At 34.1% G+C, this 18,506-nt stretch overlaps 2 protein-coding genes across 2 annotated transcripts; both read left to right on the forward strand.

The window, feature by feature from the left end:
- The first annotated feature begins 8,685 nt into the window (after positions 1–8,685).
- Positions 8,686–13,739, forward strand: LOC132162293 (receptor like protein 21-like). The gene is made up of 8 exons (XM_059572545.1): positions 8,686–9,100; positions 10,716–10,874; positions 10,977–11,051; positions 11,783–11,938; positions 12,264–12,419; positions 12,508–12,582; positions 13,412–13,567; positions 13,648–13,739. Exons 1-8 carry the CDS (start codon positions 8,686–8,688, stop codon positions 13,737–13,739), a joined length of 1,284 nt encoding a protein of 427 aa, XP_059428528.1.
- Positions 13,740–15,615: 1,876 nt separating this feature from the next.
- On the forward strand, positions 15,616–16,590 carry LOC132162295 (receptor-like protein 13). Its single transcript, XM_059572546.1, has one exon. The coding sequence runs from the start codon at positions 15,616–15,618 to the stop codon at positions 16,588–16,590; it is 975 nt and encodes a 324-aa protein (XP_059428529.1).
- Positions 16,591–18,506: the final 1,916 nt, after the last annotated feature.

The following is an 18,506-nucleotide window of genomic DNA, read 5'->3' on the forward strand; positions in this document are numbered from 1 at the left end:
AAAAAAAAAACTTTTTTGAAACAAATTATTCATTAATTAGTGATTTATATTATGATCAATTATTTATTATAGTACTATCTCAGAAATAGACCTCACTTACTTTAAACCCCTCTATCTGAGTTGAGTTTACTGTTTTACCCATTAAAATTGAAATTGTGAGAGTTGGTTTGGTAGATTATTAGTGGAGTAATACTAGAAGTCACTCTTGTATTTCTCTTGTGTCACTTTAAAATAATGTGGCTTCTAAAATTATTATTGAGCTTGTGATTGATCATTATTGAATTTGATGAAATTGTGATTTCAAAGCCACCTCATTCTTAGAGTAACACAAGATGAACATAAGAGTGACTTCTAGAGCGATTGGAAGGTGTATAAGACGAGTAATTCTAAAAGTCTCTTTTGTATCCCTCTTAAGTCCCTCCAAAAATGATATGGCTATTAACATCACTATTTGATCAAAGTTCAATAATTATCAATTACAAGCTTAATGGTGATTTTAATAGCCACATCATTCTTGAAGGGACGCAAGAGAAGCACAAAAATGACTTATAGAATTACTTTGTATCAGACTTTGAAAGTCTATAGTTGTAAGAATTATGGATAGTTTGGATTAAATTTCGAGCGATTGGAAGATTGAGATTAAAAAGGTTGAATTGGAAAATGTGTGTTGGCAAGTGGGCATTAAAGGGGATTAATCAAGGGCGACAGATGAATTATATTTTCGAAGGGGCAATAAATGTTTTTTTTTTAGCTTCAAGGGGCAATAAATGTCGCTGAAAGAGAATTGTATGTGGCATTTAATGTTGATAGAAGATAACAAAGGAGAAGCATCCTCACCATTTCATTTGGGGAATAGGATCATCTCTAGTCCAAAATGGACGAGAATATCTAGTTTATGGCTAAGATTTCTTCTTAGAAATTCTAAAGTCATAATAGGACACATGTCCACTAACTAAAATTAATAATAAAATATTATTTTAGATTTTAAAAAAATAAAAATAAAAATAAAAATAATAAAAAATTAGAAAATATTTAAAAAAAAACTAAGGTTGGCCGGACAACCCATAAGGGGTGGCCGGACCACCCCTGTTGGCCTTGGGTGGCTTCGGCCACCCCATGGTCCAGCAGGGGTGGTCTGGCCACCCCATTAATTTTTTTTTTTTTTTAGCTTGGCCCAATGGGGTGGTCCGGCCAAACCAAAATGCTGGCACAACAACCTTTGTTGGCGTTGACAGAGGACGCCGGCACATCCTCCTCTGTTGGCGTCAACAAATGACGCCGACACATATTCCTTCTCTGGTGTTTGCAGAAAATGCTGGCATCCTCCTTTGCCGGCGTTGACAGATGACACTGATACATATTCCTTCTCCAGCATTTGCAGAAGACATCGTCCTTGAGATTATCTTCATCAGTGTTCGCTCAAAACGACGGGAAAAAGCTTTGCCGACATTGTTTAACACGGTGTTAACACCAAACGCCGGGATTACAATTCACAACGTTTGTTTTCTCTTCCCTAGCGCTTTTTGGGCGCCTGGAGAACCCTTTTTTTTTTTTTTTGGTAGTGTGTTAAAGCTAGGCTTAATTGCTTAGTAGCTAGATAGTTTACTTATGGTTTGTTATTATTTTCTAGGAAAAAATGTAATTTAGCACTTTGAACAATTATGTGTTTAGTAAACTTTTATAAGAATTAAATAATAATAATAATAATAATAATAATAATAATTATTATTATTATTATTATTATTATTATGGTTTGTGGATAGGCCTCTGGCCGAGCAGGGTCACAAGGAGGGGACAATCCGAGATTAAAAGGATTAATTGGAAAATGTGTGTTCGCAGGTGGGGATTAAATGCGCAAGGATTTAGATTCAATGGCTCATATTGGACGGGATTAATCAAGGGTGACAGATGAATGGTATTTTCAAAGGGACAATAGATGTAGCTCAAAGCGAATGATATTAATTTGGCATTTAATGTTGATGGAAGAGAACAAAGGATAAGGATCCTCACCATTTCATTTAACCAAATTTAAGGAAAATTATATGGTTTAGAGGGCTGCTAGGTATTCTAACACTTTTTCTCAAATTCCCTTTCCCAAATTATTTGGACCCCACATTCATTTAAGAAATATATATATATAATGAACCAGATCATTTGAGAAAATGGATTTGAGAAGAAGTGTTGGGATATCTAGTTTTATCCTATGGTTTATAGGCAGAAGTAACGACGGGGAAAAAGGCCAAAGAAAGGGAAAAAAAAAAAATTACTTTTTATTTTTTAATGTTTCAATAAATATTAAAAATTCATCTAGTACATGTATCGCGTTTAAGTGTGTTGATGTGAATTTCAGTTATAAAAATAGACAAATCCTAAACCAAAGATGCAAGTTGGTATGTTAGTTTACGACAGGTATCACATGTAATACTTTTTGAAACCAAAGTAGCTATTTGATAATGGCTCTAACCACAACTACCAAAAAAAGCATTTAACTCTTTTATATATATATATATATATATATATATATATATACGTGTTACTTTCATAAAAAAATAAAAATAAAAAATAAAAAATAAAAAATAAAAACTAAATTCCAATAGTAGATTAAAGATAGATGAACATGTATTTACTTTGAATGTAAAGATAAAAAGAGATTTTCGTCTTTGGAAGACTTATTCTACCAGACATTATATACACTAGTGAGAATGGGATTACAATATAAAAGAAAGGAAACTAATTAATAAGCTCTAGAGTCTAATATCGCATGGAGCAACAGCTAGTATTGCGTGATTTAAGGCTTGCTAGTGGCACTTGAGATATTGTCATTTTTCAAATATACTTGCGATATTTCCAGAAAAAAAAAAAAAAGAAGAAAGATAATGGTAGTTGTGGATAGAAACTGTTAGTTAGCCCTATGAGCACGTTCACCAGTAGGGGACAATTTACCTTGACTTCACTAGGGGCCAATAGAAGTCATTTTTCCACGTAAGATGACAAATATTTGGAAAAAAACACTAAAAATAGTCTGGAGGTGCTTGTCCCATGTGCTGGAATATAATGGATGCCTATTCCTCCTCAATTTCACTTTCATTATGAAGAGTCCCTATTTTAGAAGAGTCAGAAGGCTAACTCTATCTGGCCATTCAAACATGGCCATCAATCCCTTCTTCCTGTAATCATTGGACCAAATAAGGATCACAAACAATATCTCTCAGTTTGAAGATAAGTAAAATATTATATTTCAACAACTTAATTATGAGAAAGAATACCATGAACACAGGATGATATAGATAGCTAATAATAAAAAGGGATAAATGTAAAATTAGTTTCTAAGGTTGGCCTAAATTATAAGTTACTCCTTGTGGTATAAAAAATAATTTATAGGTCCTCAAGGTAGACCAAAATAACAATTTACTTCCTAAAATCAATTTATGTTAAGTAACTTAACAGAATACGTAACTTTTTCACGTCATACCCAATAAAAACGTGACATATATTATTAATTTCTGACTTTAAAAAATGACAATAAAATTTTTTCACATCATTTTAGGACACCAGCTAAGATTAAATATCATCCCTCATTCTACTTTATATTGCTAAAGTAAATTAACCTAATCTATTCTATCCCTAAAATTTTACTATGTGTGTAACCCTCTCTCATTTTCATCTTTCTCGTCATGGTTTAGGAGCATTTTGTGAGAATTTGACCATCACATCTTCTAAACATTGAAAAATAAATAAAAACAACATAAAAGTTAATAAATTGTGACTAAGTTTTAATTCAAATTAAGATGGAGAAAATCGGTTTAGTCCATTTATTATACTGACATTTGTCTTTAAAGCATGAAAATTTATTACAGGAAATAAACTGTTATTTTGGTCTACCCTGAGGACCTATAAATTATTTTTTTATACCACAGAGAGTGATTTGTGATTTAGGCCAACTACATGGACCTCTAAATTATTTTTTATATTTGAGTGTGTGTGATTTGTAATTAAGCTAAGCACAAGGACCAATTTTGCAATATTTATCCCCTATAATAATAATAACTTCACAAGATTAATATTTTTTCAGAAATTGATTGGTTACTTTCTTTTTGTTTTTGGGTAATTATCATTTCCCCCCATGAACTACCACTCGATTACCATATACCCCCATCAACTATCAATTTTACATTACGACCCCATCAAAATACCCTTTTACTACCAAAACCCCATTTCCGTCAATTAAGGTCATTAAGTCGGACGGTCAACCCATTATGTGCGCGTAAAGTTGGTTTTTTTTTTTTTTTTTTTGACACGTCCGCACAAGAGGGGGGAGGGGGATTTGAACTAGTGACCTCCGCTTTATTAGGCGTGGTCCCAGCTGATTAAGCTAGCTCTTAGGGACCCACGTGATAGGTTGACTGGTAATCGAATGGTAGTTCATGGGGGGAAAGGATAATTACCAAAAAAAAAATGCATATGCATTCAAGGCATGTGACACCCACGTGATGGGTTGACTGTCTGACTTACCGACCTTGACTGTCGAAAGGGGGTTTTGGTAACGCAATGGTAGTTTGATGGGATCGTAATGTAAAGTTGGTAGCTGATGGAGATATATGGTCATTGAGTGGTAGTTCATGGGGGTTTTAAGAAATTGTTATTTTGTTGTTGAAGTCTAACATGTGCAAGTCAGTTTTGATACGAGAAATTATTAGTGTCAATAATTTGTCCATATTTTCTCTATATTCTCTTACAAATTTAATAAATCAACTATTAAATTTGTGGGATTTACCATTGACTTATGTGGAGTTCACATAAGTCCACAAATCTAATGGTTAATTTCTAAGATGAGATAAGAAAAATATTAACACCAATCATTTCTCTTTTTGTATTGCAACACTTATCTGAATAAATATTGATTTATTAGATATGGTCAATAATCTTATTATATCTTAATCTTGTGAAGTTATTATTATTAGCTATCTATATCCACGTGTGTTCTTGGTATTCTTTCTCATAAGTTCTTGAAATATAATATTTTTCTTATCTTCAAACCGACAGATATTTTTTTGTGATCCTTATTTGGTCAAATAATTATGGGAATGTCCCCAAGAGATAGTTCAATCGGCTGGAAACCACTCCTTATGAAGCGGAGGTTACTAGTTCGAATCCCCCTCCCCCTCTTGTGTGGACATGTCAAAAAAAAAAAAAAAAATTATGGGAATTGAAGGAGGGATTGATTGCCGTGTTTAAAGGTTTAGGCAATGGCCAGACAGAGATAGCCTTCTGACTCTTCTGTAATGGGGACTCTTCATAATGAAAGTGAAATTGAGTAGGGACTCTTCATAAGCACATGTGTTGGAATATAATGCCTATTCCTACACATCAATTTCACTTGAAGGCAAGTTCGGCAACAGTCATACTAAGGAAGGCCTTTTGTTACTTCTATTTTTCTCAAACTCAAAAATAAATAATTGGGGTAGTTATTCTTTTCGCCATGAACTACCACTCGATTACCATATACCCTTATCAACTACCAACTTTACATTACGACCCATCAAACTACCATTTCGTTACCAATGCCCCATTCCGACAGTCAAGGTCGTTAAGTCGGACAGTCAACACATGCCTTGAATGCATATGCGTTTTTTGAGCGGTAATTATCATTTTCCTACATGAATTACCACTTGATTACCATAAATCCCCATCAACTACCAACTTTACGCGCCCGTGATGGGTTGGCCGTCCGACCTAACGACCTTGACTGACGGAAATGGAGCTTTTAGTTACAAAAGGGCAGTTTGATGGGGTCGTAATATAAAGTTGGTAGTTGATGGGGTACATGGTAATTGAGTGGTAGTTCATGAGGGAAAGGATAATTACCAAATAAAAAATTAAAAAAAAAAATCTCAGTTTTTGTTTATCATTTTGTTGACTTCTCTTGGATTTGGTTCAATTTTCCAATACAGTCTTTCTTTTTCTTTTTTTTTTAAACGTAATTACCATTCTTCCGCACATTCTAACTTTGTTAAAAAAAATTATCATGATCCATTCTCTATCATAGTACTATCTTATAAATGGACCTGCACTTACTCTTAAGTCTCTAAGCCCCTCTATTTGAGTTGGGTGAATTTACTGTTTTACCAAAAATCCAGTTAGGTGGACCCTCGGTGTTTCACACTTTGAAAGTCTGGAGTTGTAAAAATTATGGACGGTTTTTTGGATTAAATTCGGGGAGAATGGAAGGTTGAGATTAGAAGGGTTGAATTGGAAAATGGGTGTTGGTACTCGCAGGTGGGCATAAATGCACAAGGATTTAGACTCAATGGGTCATTTTGAAGGGGATTGATTCAATGGCTCATATTGAAGGGGATTGATTAATCAAGGGCCACAGATGAATGTTATTTTCAAAGGGGCAATAGATGGAGCTGAAAGAGAATGGTATTTGGCACCTAATGTTGATGGAAGAGAGCAAAGAGAGAATAGGGTCCTCTCCGGTCTAAAATGGACTGGAGAATATCTAGTTCATGGCCATAATTTCTTCTTAAAAATCTTAGAACCATAAATAGGACACTTGTTTCACTAACAAAAAATAATAATAAAATATTATTTCATATTAAAAAAAAAAAAATAAAATAAGGGGTGGTTGGCCACCCCATCTTGGCCATAGGGGGTGGCCGGACCACCCCATTTTAGTTGGGGTGGCTTGAGAGCGATCCCCAATGGCCGGCCAGGGGTGGCCGAACCACCTTATGGCCCTTGGGGATGGTCTGGCCACCCCAAGGGCAAAACTAAAAAAAATAAAAAATAAAAAATTTGTTTGGCCCTTGGAGGTGGCCGGACTACCCCGAGGCCCAACATGGGTGGTCCGGCCACCCTCAATGACTAATTTTATTTTTTTTATTTTTTATTTTTTTATTTTTTTAGATTTGGCCCTTGGGGGTGACCGGCCACCCTATTACTTTTAATTTTTAATTATTTTTAAAATATATATAATATTTTATTATTTTTTTTATTAATGGGTCAGATGTCCAATTTATGGCCTCAGGATCTTTGGCCATTAACTGGATACTCTCAAGTCCAAAATGGGCTGGAAGGGATCCGGATCCAGCAAAGAGAGGATTGAGATCCCCAAAATTTTTAAAAAATGACATAAATTTCCTCTAGATTAATTTGGAGGAAATTTCATTCAACCTACTTCAATATGAGACAATTAAGTATCATCTCTCACATATTTTTTTTAAAAAAATTTTAAGAGTTATTTATTGACATTTTACTAACTTAAGAACCTATATCTTGATTGAACGATCACTTCCCAAAAAGATCCACTAGCATTGAATAACTGCATTATGATTTTATTTTAATTAGGAAAAACCAAGACAATGGGTGAAAGTTGCTGCTTTAGGTCAGATTCCAAAAGCAGTGCTCATTGTTTGAGTGAGGAAGCTAGGTAGTACGAAAATTATTTCTTATGAAAATGGACAAACTTTTCCTCTAAACTGGGTTAGAGGAAATTCTTTCAACCTAATCTATAAAACTGACACGTGTTCCTTAAACATGTGAAAATCACATGTTTTTTTAATAGAAGTGACAATGTTGGAATAAATTGTATTAAAAATTCATGTGCATTTTACATTCTATTAAAAAAAATAGACATATGTCATTTTTATAGATTAGGTTAGAAAAAATTCATCCAATCCAATTTGAAGGAAAACTTTGTCCTTTAAAAATTACTTAAGTCTCCGACTTATGACTTGACTTCTTTTAGTTTGGACACATCCCACCCAAACGGAAAATACCCAAATGGTACTTTCGAAAATTACCATTGATGGGTTGATTAGATCATCACATTTCATTTATAGTAGTATTAGAGTGGTACCATCAATTTTTACTATAAATTATTTACAAGTTGATATGAAAGTTTATGTGATACTTATAATGTCACTCCTTAAAATATGAACTGCCACGAGATTGTCTATAGTTTTCGAATCCAATCTCAATTAGACAATCTTCTGGCATGTCAATTTTACAAAACCAATCTCAATTTACCAAGTCAGCCTTAGATAGAATAGCCTAACAAAATGGTGAATTCAGTTGCCATGTATATAAACTACAAAAGTAAGTCATCGAACAAAATCAAAAGTTTGTTTTCTTTTTGAATTTAGTCGTTGAGTTACCCAGTGATGCCTTCGAATCTTCCACGTGCGAATCACTCATCTCACGCAAGTCTTTTGTTTAAAAAAAAATAAAAATTCATTTATAACTTTAATAGGATTTTACATTTACCAAGGCTCTAGCTACAAGCCTACGATCTACGCCTAGAAGAAGGGAAAAAAAAATTAGGAATATGCACATATATATATTTTGGTTTTCACATTAAACATTCAAAATTAAATATTTAAATTAGGATAATTAAATTCTCTTTTATCAACTATGTTACATTAATAGGACACGGCTTAATAGTGATTCAGCAAATGAAGACACTATCCAATATTATAGACACGCACACGCCTCTACACATGAGAAAATAATTTTTTGGACAAACAACTTTTTCTGTGGACCCATTAATCATGGATTCGGAAATGAAACCGTCAAACTTGTATATACCTATATATATATATATATATATATGAGAGGCCTTTCCCTTAGGGGTACACTGGTTTATTATATTGTTACAAAATAATGAAACAATTTTTGTCAAGAATGGAGTGGCCTAGTTTTGTGAAAGCTTTGCTATGGGGTTTACTTGTGTTTCTTCAATTTCATCAGCACAGAGGCTGCTTCCATGAAGAGAGAATTGCTCTGCTTGAGCTGAAGGCGTTTCTGAAATCCAATATTATTCATGCAGATGTTCTTCCCTCATGGATGGACGACGCAAAGAGTGATTGTTGTAGTTGGGAGAGGGTCACGTGCAACTCCACCAACTCTCATGTCATCAACCTTTCCCTCTACAACTTAAACCATGATCCTGATTACTATGAAGATTATGATTACAATTATTACGGTCAAGATGATGAGAACCGTTGGTTGCTAAACGTGTCAATGTTGGTGCCATTGAAGGAGCTAAAAAGTCTTAATCTATCCGCCAATTCAATTGGTGGTTGCCTACCAAATGAAGGTATGTTCTCTCCCGCCCCTCTGCTTTTCCTTTCTTATGCATACATACCACCGCCCCCCTCCATAAAAAACAGGGGCAGATCGAAGAATTATATTATGAACGTCTTTATTCTAGCTAATTCCCTCCACCCAAAAAGAAATAAAAAGCGAAAAAAGATTTCCTTGAGCCGTTTTGTTCTCTTGGGTGATAAAATTAAGAATTGCAGGGGTCGGATTTACCTCTTTAATTACAAATATTAATTTATAAAGTTTTATAATTGGTATTTTCTGTTGAATCACGGGTGTCCCGCGTGATTCTGAATTATATTAATAATTACAGCCAGGGGTCGGACCTTCTTCAGCCTTGGAGTTGGAGTATACACATATATATTGTCAGCCTGAATGATTAAGCATCACATTTTACTGATGTTGTTGTCTGTGAATTTGATAGTGCTTGGATAAATTCCACTCCAAGAGGGACCATATTGATGGAAAAAAAGTGAAAGACCTCCAGAAAAATAAAATGAGATCAGGAGGCCTTTTGACAAGCTACGAGGTCTCTTTTTTACAATAAACCTATATATATGGTTACAATGTCATAAAGACAAATATAAAAATCTTATAAGCAAGTCATATTTATAACTTCAATATTCACTAACTCATGTCTAAACTTCAGTTATAAAATAGATTTGCTCCAAGCAGACTCAATCTAATACATAGGTAGCTCATATTCCTAAATTTGATTTTCACGGTCATGGGAGTAAAACCCTCACACCGAAACTAATCATCTTCGACTCAAAGGTCAGGATAAAAACTTTCTCCCCAGAGATTGCTCATGAAAGTATATTTAAGGAGAAGTCAAACCCTTATTCAAAAAAAATAAAAAAGCCAACAAACAGCTACAACAGCTGGGGCAAGGGAGGCGAAACGCACTGGCCGGCGTGTGATGGACGAGATGGAGCTGTTTTGCGCCAATGGGCAGCTGAGGAGCCAGGGAACACGGTGGGCCGACACGTGGTTGAGCGAAACCAGTTAAGTAGACTAGATCTAGATTTGAAAAACTAGATCTAAAGCCCAATTGATTATGGGGAGGAGAAGAGCAGTGCAGCATGGTGGAGGACGGATGGAGGCAGCGCAGCATAAGCTAAGGGGAGAGGGAGGAAAGAAGAGGGGAGTAGGGGGGAGGGGAAAGGAGGAAGCAAGGGCTCCCTCCTCCCCACAGGGTTTTTAACGTTGAAGTTATTAAAAAATTAAAATTAAAACATATAACCTTGAAGTTATTATAAAAATAAAATTTCCTACTTCCCTCTCCTCTCCTTTTTCTGTATTTTCCTTCACCCTCTACACTTCCAAGTAAACCATTGGATAATTTCCATGTTAAGTAAATCCACAATACTTAAATTGAAATGAAAGCCATATAATGTAAAACTAGATTACTATTGCATTCCATTAGACGAATGGTCATGGGTTGTTACACATATACGTACTGAAGTCTGAAGGCATGCATGTATTGTATGAATATTTTAGAAGTATAGTACAAGAATTATGTAGTGAACAAACGCCGTTGACAATTAGCATCATTTTTTTAATTAATTTTCCTCATTCAACCAGTAACTTTTTCTTTTTATCTTTTGTAGGATTTGAGAAGATGTCAAGCTTAAGGAATCTGAGAATTTTAGACCTTGGTTATAACTACTTTGATAATAATAGTATTCCACAGTCTTTGGGTGCAGTGACATCGCTTGAAACTTTGATTCTTACTCAGAATAAGTTGCAAGGATACTTTCCTGCTCAAGGCGATTTCTTCTATCTTATATCTTATGAGAGGATTTATAGTTTGATACATTGATTCCACTTGGTTCTTACTAATTTTCATTTATCTTTAATTTGAAATGCAGAGTTAATTGCATTGAGAAACTTGAACAAGCTAGATATAAGCAGGAATTACTATAATGGTTTCCTACCACTGCAAGGCAAGTTTTCTGTCATGGAGAGAGTAATTTAACCGCGGGTTAGATGCATCAATCATAAGGTTCAAGAGCATGAATATCAATTTGAATGGATCACTCCGAAAATTTTTATCGAGTTGCTTTTGAAATTTTTGTATTGAAGCATATATATATATGATGGAATTCTTTTTTGGTCTTCCAATAATGTTCTTCCAGGTTTTGAAAGGCTAGTACTACTTCGCAAATTGGAGATATTGAACCTTGGTTATAGCATTATAGCATCTTTAAGTGGATTCATGTCCCTTAACGCATTGAGTCTTGCAAGGAATTCTTTTGAACTTTGGAATACGTTGGAAGCTATTCTACTACTATAGCCGGCCTTTTTCCCTTTATATTTATTATCATTTCAAATCTCTCTTTAATAGTACTTATTCCGTGATTATGTTCACATATTTATTATCTATTGATGGCATGCATGCATGTATTGTAGAATTATTCATCACATATAGAGAACAAATTCTGTTGAGGGCACAATTTGATACCTTCCATTGTACTTACTTCTTACTAATTTTCATTCGAATGCACAATTTGACAAGTGCTCTATAACCATAGGTTATAAGCATCAATCATAAGGTTCAAGCTAGAGTATGAAAATCAATTTGAAATTGAATATTTCTATCAAATTAATCTTGAATTTTTTGTATTGAAGCATAAGATGGGGTTCTTTTTTGTGTCTTCCAATCATTTTCTTCCAGGTTTTGAAAGGCTAGCACTACTTCCAAAATTGGAGATATTGGACCTTTGTTTTAATTCCTTTAATTATAGCATTATACCATCTCTAAGTGGACTTGCCTCCCTTAAGACATTGAGTCTTGCAGGAAATGATTTGGGATGGTTCAATACAACTACAGGTAATCTAATATCGCTTCCCTTTATATTTATGATCATCATTTCAAAGCTTCTTTAATTGTACTTTTTCTGTAATTATATGGTCACTTCTTTAGTATCTCTTACAAGCGGACTTACATCCCCTAAAGCTGAACATATATTCTTGATTTAAAATAATTATCACGAAATACTAGTGATTATCAAGTGATGTTGTCCAGAAGTTTGAATTGTGCATATCTAGTTAGTAAGCCGTAAAATACTATTTTTCGTCTAAATACTACGAATTGCATACTTACTTTTTTTTCTTTCTTTTTTCTTTTTTCTTTTTTTTTAATAGATCTACTACAGGTTTTGAAAGCTTGTCAAGATTGGAAAACCTGGAGACCTTAGATCTTAGTCACACCTATTTAGAAAGAAGCATCATAGAATCATTGCCTGCAGTCAAATCCCTTAAGAATCTGAATCTTGAACAGAACTTCATTGGAGGATCTTTTCCAATCAAAGGTACATATGTTGATCTTCAGAATTATTTTATAGAAACAGGAAGCAGTTACAATCATATTTGAAATTTTCTTTGTTCTGCTTTATGTAGGAATATCGGCTTTTGAAAACTTGGAGAAGTTGGATTTAAGTTATAATATTCTCAATGGCTCCCTGACAATCCAAGGTAATGAGAGGGAGAGACACACATTTAAGTTTGAAATTTTCAATTACTTCATAACTATTTTACACACATCTTTCATATTTCTATTAAACTACTTATTTATTTTATGACACAAGTCACAATTTTCTCCACCTGCATTCAATCCTCTGTTTTGTTTTTGATTTTTTTCAAATTTTTACTGCTCAAAGATTTTAGGAAACGTTATATAGATTTCTTCCCCACGCAAAATAATGGAAAACTATACCATATTCTTCTTTGTTCCAATTTATACATAAATCTCTCTTAATTTTTTTTTACCAAAAAAAGAAAACCACCACATAGGCTATAAAGTTTGCGATCAAAAGAATATAATTTCAATTACAACTACAAGTGTAGGGTTGGGATGATGTTTATTGTATCTCAATCAATCACTAATATTCAATACAAAAATCCTAAATTCTTAAAGTTGTTATCAGAATTACAGTTAGTCTACCCTACTCGATAACAAATGCAAAATAGGAGCCGCCCAAGTAGCTCATAGAAGATAATTAAAAAAGTGTGTAAACATTATGAGATTGTATTGCTACATCGATCCCATTTTGTTGATGTTGACTTGAACCACAACAATTGTTCTTGGATGTCCATCATGTCGGAAATATGCAAAGAAAGTTGTGTGAAGCATGAAATGCATCAGTGTGTTTCCCTACGTGCATTATAATCAACATTACATATCAGTTACGGTTTCTTGTTGACTTTAACAGTAGAGTAGCCAAATTTGTTTAAGCTATAAAACGCTATTTTTCTTCTAAACACTGCAAATTGCATAGTTTTGTTTTTAATAGATCTATTACAGGTTTGGAAAGCTTGTCAAGATTGAAAAAACTAGAAACCTTAGATCTTCGTTACAACTTTTTCGACAAAAGCATCATTGAGTCATTGAGCGCAGTCAAATCCCATAAGAATTTGAATCTTGCTTGGAATCATATAGGAGGATCCTTTCCTGCCAAAGGTATATTGATCTTCCGTATTACTTATAGAAACTTCCAATATTCATGTTTGAAATTTTCTATGTTATGTTTAACAATGCAGAATTATCAGCTTTTGAAAACTTGGAGAAGTTGGATTTGTCTTGGAATAATTTTGAAGGCCCCCTAACAATCCAAGGCAATCAGCCAAACTAAAGTTTGAGGGATAAATGTAATCTTTGTCCTTGTGGTTTGAAATTTTGACAAATAGCTACCTTAGTTTTTTTTTTTTAAAAAATGATTAAACACTCATTGAGGTAAGCACAAAAGACAGATTAGTATTTGCATTTAAAAAAGTTGGCTGAATCCATTAATGTGCTACATCACTACCATTCACACTGTAACAATATATGCCACTTTCAATTAAAAAAGAAAGTACTAAAAAGTATTAAAAACAATGAAACTAAGCAAGCCACTAAGAATATCTTGTTCCATTGGCGCATCATATGCCGTCTAGCTAGAACCTAATATCTTTTTCCCCTCTTTCTCATAGTGCCCAAAAAACTCTCTAGATAGTACTCAAAAGCTTTCAAGAATTTTCCAATCTTCTTGAGAAGCTCCTTATGCTTAATCTCACCATTCCCATTGACTGCGTCAAGCTTAATTTGTTGATTCAATATATATCATCGTGAAATCTAAAAATAAAAATCGAAGCGTCAGATCTTCCATGTCTATTGGGATTTTATCAAATGGCCCAATTCATCATCTGAAGTCGTACATATTGAATTGTTCCATTTTGTATAAAAGTCAACTACTTCACTCTCAGGATAAACCATTGTACCATTATAACTCTCATTTCAGCTTTTTTGCTGTGTTAGATGCCATTTGAAGACTCAAGTGGCCTGTTTTCTTCTTTAACAAAACTCCTTTGTCCTTCTCTAATTTTTTTCTTTTCTATTCGTCTATGCTCTCCCAGCATCATCAGCTCCTTTTCCAATGTCATGGTAAATGTGCATAACAGTTGGGTTTGATTCTTCATTCTGCGTTTTCGGGAACGAGATTGAATCTTTGTTGGTTTCCTGATGTTCTTTCCTCAAGCCATACCTTGCTTCTGCCGCACTCGCTTCTGGAGCTTTGGTCTCTTCCGCAAATGAATGGTTCGTGGTTTCTTTTGGTTTTTAAATGGCAGCGGTTGCTGGTTGCTGGTTGGACAAACACGAGGACATAATTTTCTCAAGCATAGTACTTCATTAACGGTCTCCCTTTTAATAGAAGGGTAATAAAGAGAATTACTAATGCAAATAGGACTCTTAAATCATCTACATACCTGACCGACCGACTAGGACTAGGACTCTTAATTCATTGTAATCATCAATTAGGAGCTTGTTTTGAATTGCGTTTGATAAATAGAGTTTTTAACTCAAAAAGAGTTTTTGGGCAAAAGCTTCATTTTTAAGCTTTTGCCGAAAGTGTTTTTTAGTCATTTCTAGGCTTTTTGAACCTTTAAAAACGCTTTTAATTTTTTTACCAAACGAGTATTGTTTTCTTCAAACGGACTTTTTAAATGTTAAAAGCACTTTTAGGCCCCTCAAACATAATCCTAAACATGCCCTAAAACAATTTGGTAATCTAATTTCAAGGCTAAAATAAGTTGCAATCGAAATTGAATTTCTATTTATTATTAGTCGGTATGCCATTTTAAATATTTTATTGACACTATCTCTCTTCACTTGTAGTAGGTTTGTCTAATTCCAGTATTTCTCCATATATCGGGCCACTATCTTCTTTAAAGGCTATATCATTAGCTCACGGTTTTCTCAATGGCACTTTTCCAAAAGGTAAGAATCGACTAGAAAATCAAGTGTTTGCAAATTGTTAGTCTTACCAATCTAATAAATTATCTACAATTGATTAAAAATGTGAGATAAGGTGAATTGAAGGACCATGGTTGATTTAACTCAGCAATTGACCATTCACTTTCTTTTTTCTTTTTCTTTTTCTTTTTTTTTTTTCATTTTAAAAAACCCATATTTAAAACCTGATTTTTCTTGTTGATTCTTAGAGTGGAACATAGTTAAGATAGACATTTCTAATGTTATTCCTTTTGACAAATTTGTGCTCACTCAAGAAGCTTCAAGAGTTAGATCTTCATGATAATCTCTTTGAAGGGATCCTTCCAACATGCCTAAACAATTTGACATCTCTTAGATTGTTAGGTATATCTACGAATCGATTCGTTGGAAACATCTCTTTATATCTGATAGCCAGCCTCACATCATTTGAGTACATTGATCTCAGTTATAACCAATTTGACGGTCTATTCCAATTCAACATATTTGCTAATCATTCTAAGCTTAAGGTGATTCTATTAGCGAGTGAAAACAACCAGCTTGAGATAGAAACTGAAATATCTGCAGGTTGGGACTTCTCATTTCAGTTAGTGATACTTGTGCTATCTAACTGTAATTTGAACAAGCTCACAGGAAACATTCCCAAGCTTCTCCTTGACCAGCGCGAATTGGAAATAATTGATTTGTCTCACAATAACTTGAATGAAAGCTTCCCTATTTGGTTGATTGAAAACAACACAAGACTACGAGAGCTATATCTTCAGAATAATTCTTTCATGTGTAAATTTCATTTGCCACCAAATCGATGCAAGAGTATTCTGTATATGGATGTCTCTGACAATCACTTAGGTGGGCAACTTCAAGAGAATATTGGAAAGATAACTCCGAACTTAAAATATCTAAATCTATCTCGAAATCATTTTGAAGGTTATCCTCCATCCTCAATTGTTCACAAGAGTCATTTGCACCAGGATTTGGACTTGTCCTTTAATTTGGACTTGTCCTTTAATGATTTCTCGGGAAAGGTACCAACAAAATTGATTGCTAGGCGCACCAACTTGATTAGTTTGAAGTTATGCAATAATCAGTTCACAGGATTTGATCTACCAGCTGCACCTTCTAAAGAGTTTGGATGGTCTGAAATGGGGTTTTTGGATATTAGCAACAATAAATTGTCAGGAATGATTCCTAGATGGATAGGAAACATGACAAGTTAGCGAAGTCTTGTAGTGACACTACAAAAAAAATGGGATTTTCTGACGTGGCTACAGTAAATATTTTGTTGCCACGTCAGCAATGTTCTGACGTGGTACTATTCCCACGTCAGAAAATTATTACAGATTTAGCAATTTTAAAAAATTATATATTTTCTGACGTGGCCACATTTACCACGTCAGAATTTTTCTGACGTTGGAATGTGCCATGTCAGAAAATTCTGACATGCTACAGTGCCACGTCAGAAAATTATATATCTATATATATAATTTTATATTTTTTCTGACGTGCCAGGTGTCGCACGTCAGAAAGTTATATATATATATATAATTTTCTAATTGGCCCCCCAGTAGGCGGAATTTTGAATTTCTTTCCCTCTTTTTATTTCCCCCCTCAACTTTTTCCCACTTATTAATTTTTACCTCTTCATTTTTTTTTTCCAGCACATTCACTCTCCTGTCTCAATCTCCCTGCTTCCTTGTTTCTCTGCAGTCTAGAGGATGAAGAAAAACAGAAGGTGAAAGGGGAAAAATTGAGAAGCATGCAGTAGATCAAAGAAAGCAGAAAAAGAAGAAAAAGAAAAGGAGAAGAGAAGAAGAAGAAGAAGAAGAAGAGGAGAAGATCGATAGGAAGATTTTTTGGGTTTTTCAGATTGATTTTTTGATTTCTTGATGGTTGGTTTTAATTTTTTGAAGATGTTTTCGGTTTGAGTTTTTGAAAATATTTTCAAAAACTCAAACCATGGTGCAGATCTGCACCATGGAGATCGAAAAGAAGAGGGACAGAGTGAGAAAATTAAATGGAGAAATGGGAGCTAGAGCTGGAGAAAAAATCAAGAGAGAGAGAATTGAGAAAAGAAGAAAGGGAGTGGGATCTGCACCATGATGTAGAGAAATGTGGGTCTCTGCACGGCAGCTCCCTCACTGCCGTGCAGAGGAATTCCCAAAAAAATGAAAAATTAAAATTTAATTGAAAATTAATTTTAATTAATAAATTTTTTAATTAAAAAAAATTCCAAAAAAAATTTAAAAAAAGAAAAAATTAATATTTTATTTAATTTTTCAATTTTCTGATGTGGTAGAAATACCACGTCAGAAAATTTTCTGACGTGGCAGAATTGCCACGTCAAAAAATTTTCTGACGTGTGACAAAGTAAAACGGCAGAATTTTCTGACGTTTTACCCACTCACACGTCAGGAAATTTTTTTTCCTAACATCTATGTTTCTGACAATCGATACGCGTCAGAAACGACCCGTCAGAAAAATTTTCTGACGTGTCAGACACTAAAAAACGTCATAAATCGCCTGTCATAAAAAAATTGTTTTTTTGTAGTGTGAGTAACAATTCTTTTGAAGGTCAGATTCCTTGTGGACTACCAAATTCCCTGCAATTAGTAGACCTTTCTCATAACTCACTTTCGGGATCGTTACCTTCTTGCATGAATCTACAGAATATTGAGCACTTATATTTGCAAGGAAACAAACTTACAGGACCTATACCAAAATCTATTTTCAATTCATCGTCTCTTTTGACATTGGACCTTAGAGATAACAACTTTTTTGGCAGCATTCCATATCAAATCAGTGCACCTCATAACTTAAGAATACTTTTGTTGGGGGAAAACAATTTCAGTGGTATAATTCCAAATCAACTATGTTGGTTAAAGAAGATAGGCATAATGGATCTTTCCAAGAACTCTCTTTCTGGAACAATACCGCACTGCTTTCACAACATGTCCTTTGGAAAACTATATGTTAAAGATTTTCTCTATGGATCATATAGCGACGATCGAATTGTTGTGTCCCTGCAAGTTGATTCCACATTCCAAACGCTCAACGAATGGAATAATGTGAAAAATTCTAAACAGATAAATATGACAATTTTATGCGGAATTAACAGATATATATCAAAACAAAC

The sequence above is a fragment of the Corylus avellana genome, chromosome ca9, assembly GCF_901000735.1.
Source record: "Corylus avellana chromosome ca9, CavTom2PMs-1.0".
Lineage (NCBI taxonomy): Eukaryota > Viridiplantae > Streptophyta > Magnoliopsida > Fagales > Betulaceae > Corylus > Corylus avellana.

What these genes read in the sequence shown, in the direction of transcription:
- LOC132162293 (XM_059572545.1), top strand. Translation starts at nt 8,686, where the DNA reads ATGGAGTGGCCTAGTTTTGTGAAAGCTTTGCTATGGGGTTTACTTGTG. An exon ending in AGGATCTTTTCCAATCAAAG is followed by an intron (nt 12,420 to 12,507) that starts GTACATATGTTG and finishes TGCTTTATGTAG; the next exon opens with GAATATCGGCTTTTGAAAAC. An exon ending in AGGATCCTTTCCTGCCAAAG is followed by an intron (nt 13,568 to 13,647) that starts GTATATTGATCT and finishes TTAACAATGCAG; the next exon opens with AATTATCAGCTTTTGAAAAC.
- LOC132162295 (XM_059572546.1), top strand. Translation starts at nt 15,616, where the DNA reads ATGTTATTCCTTTTGACAAATTTGTGCTCACTCAAGAAGCTTCAAGAG.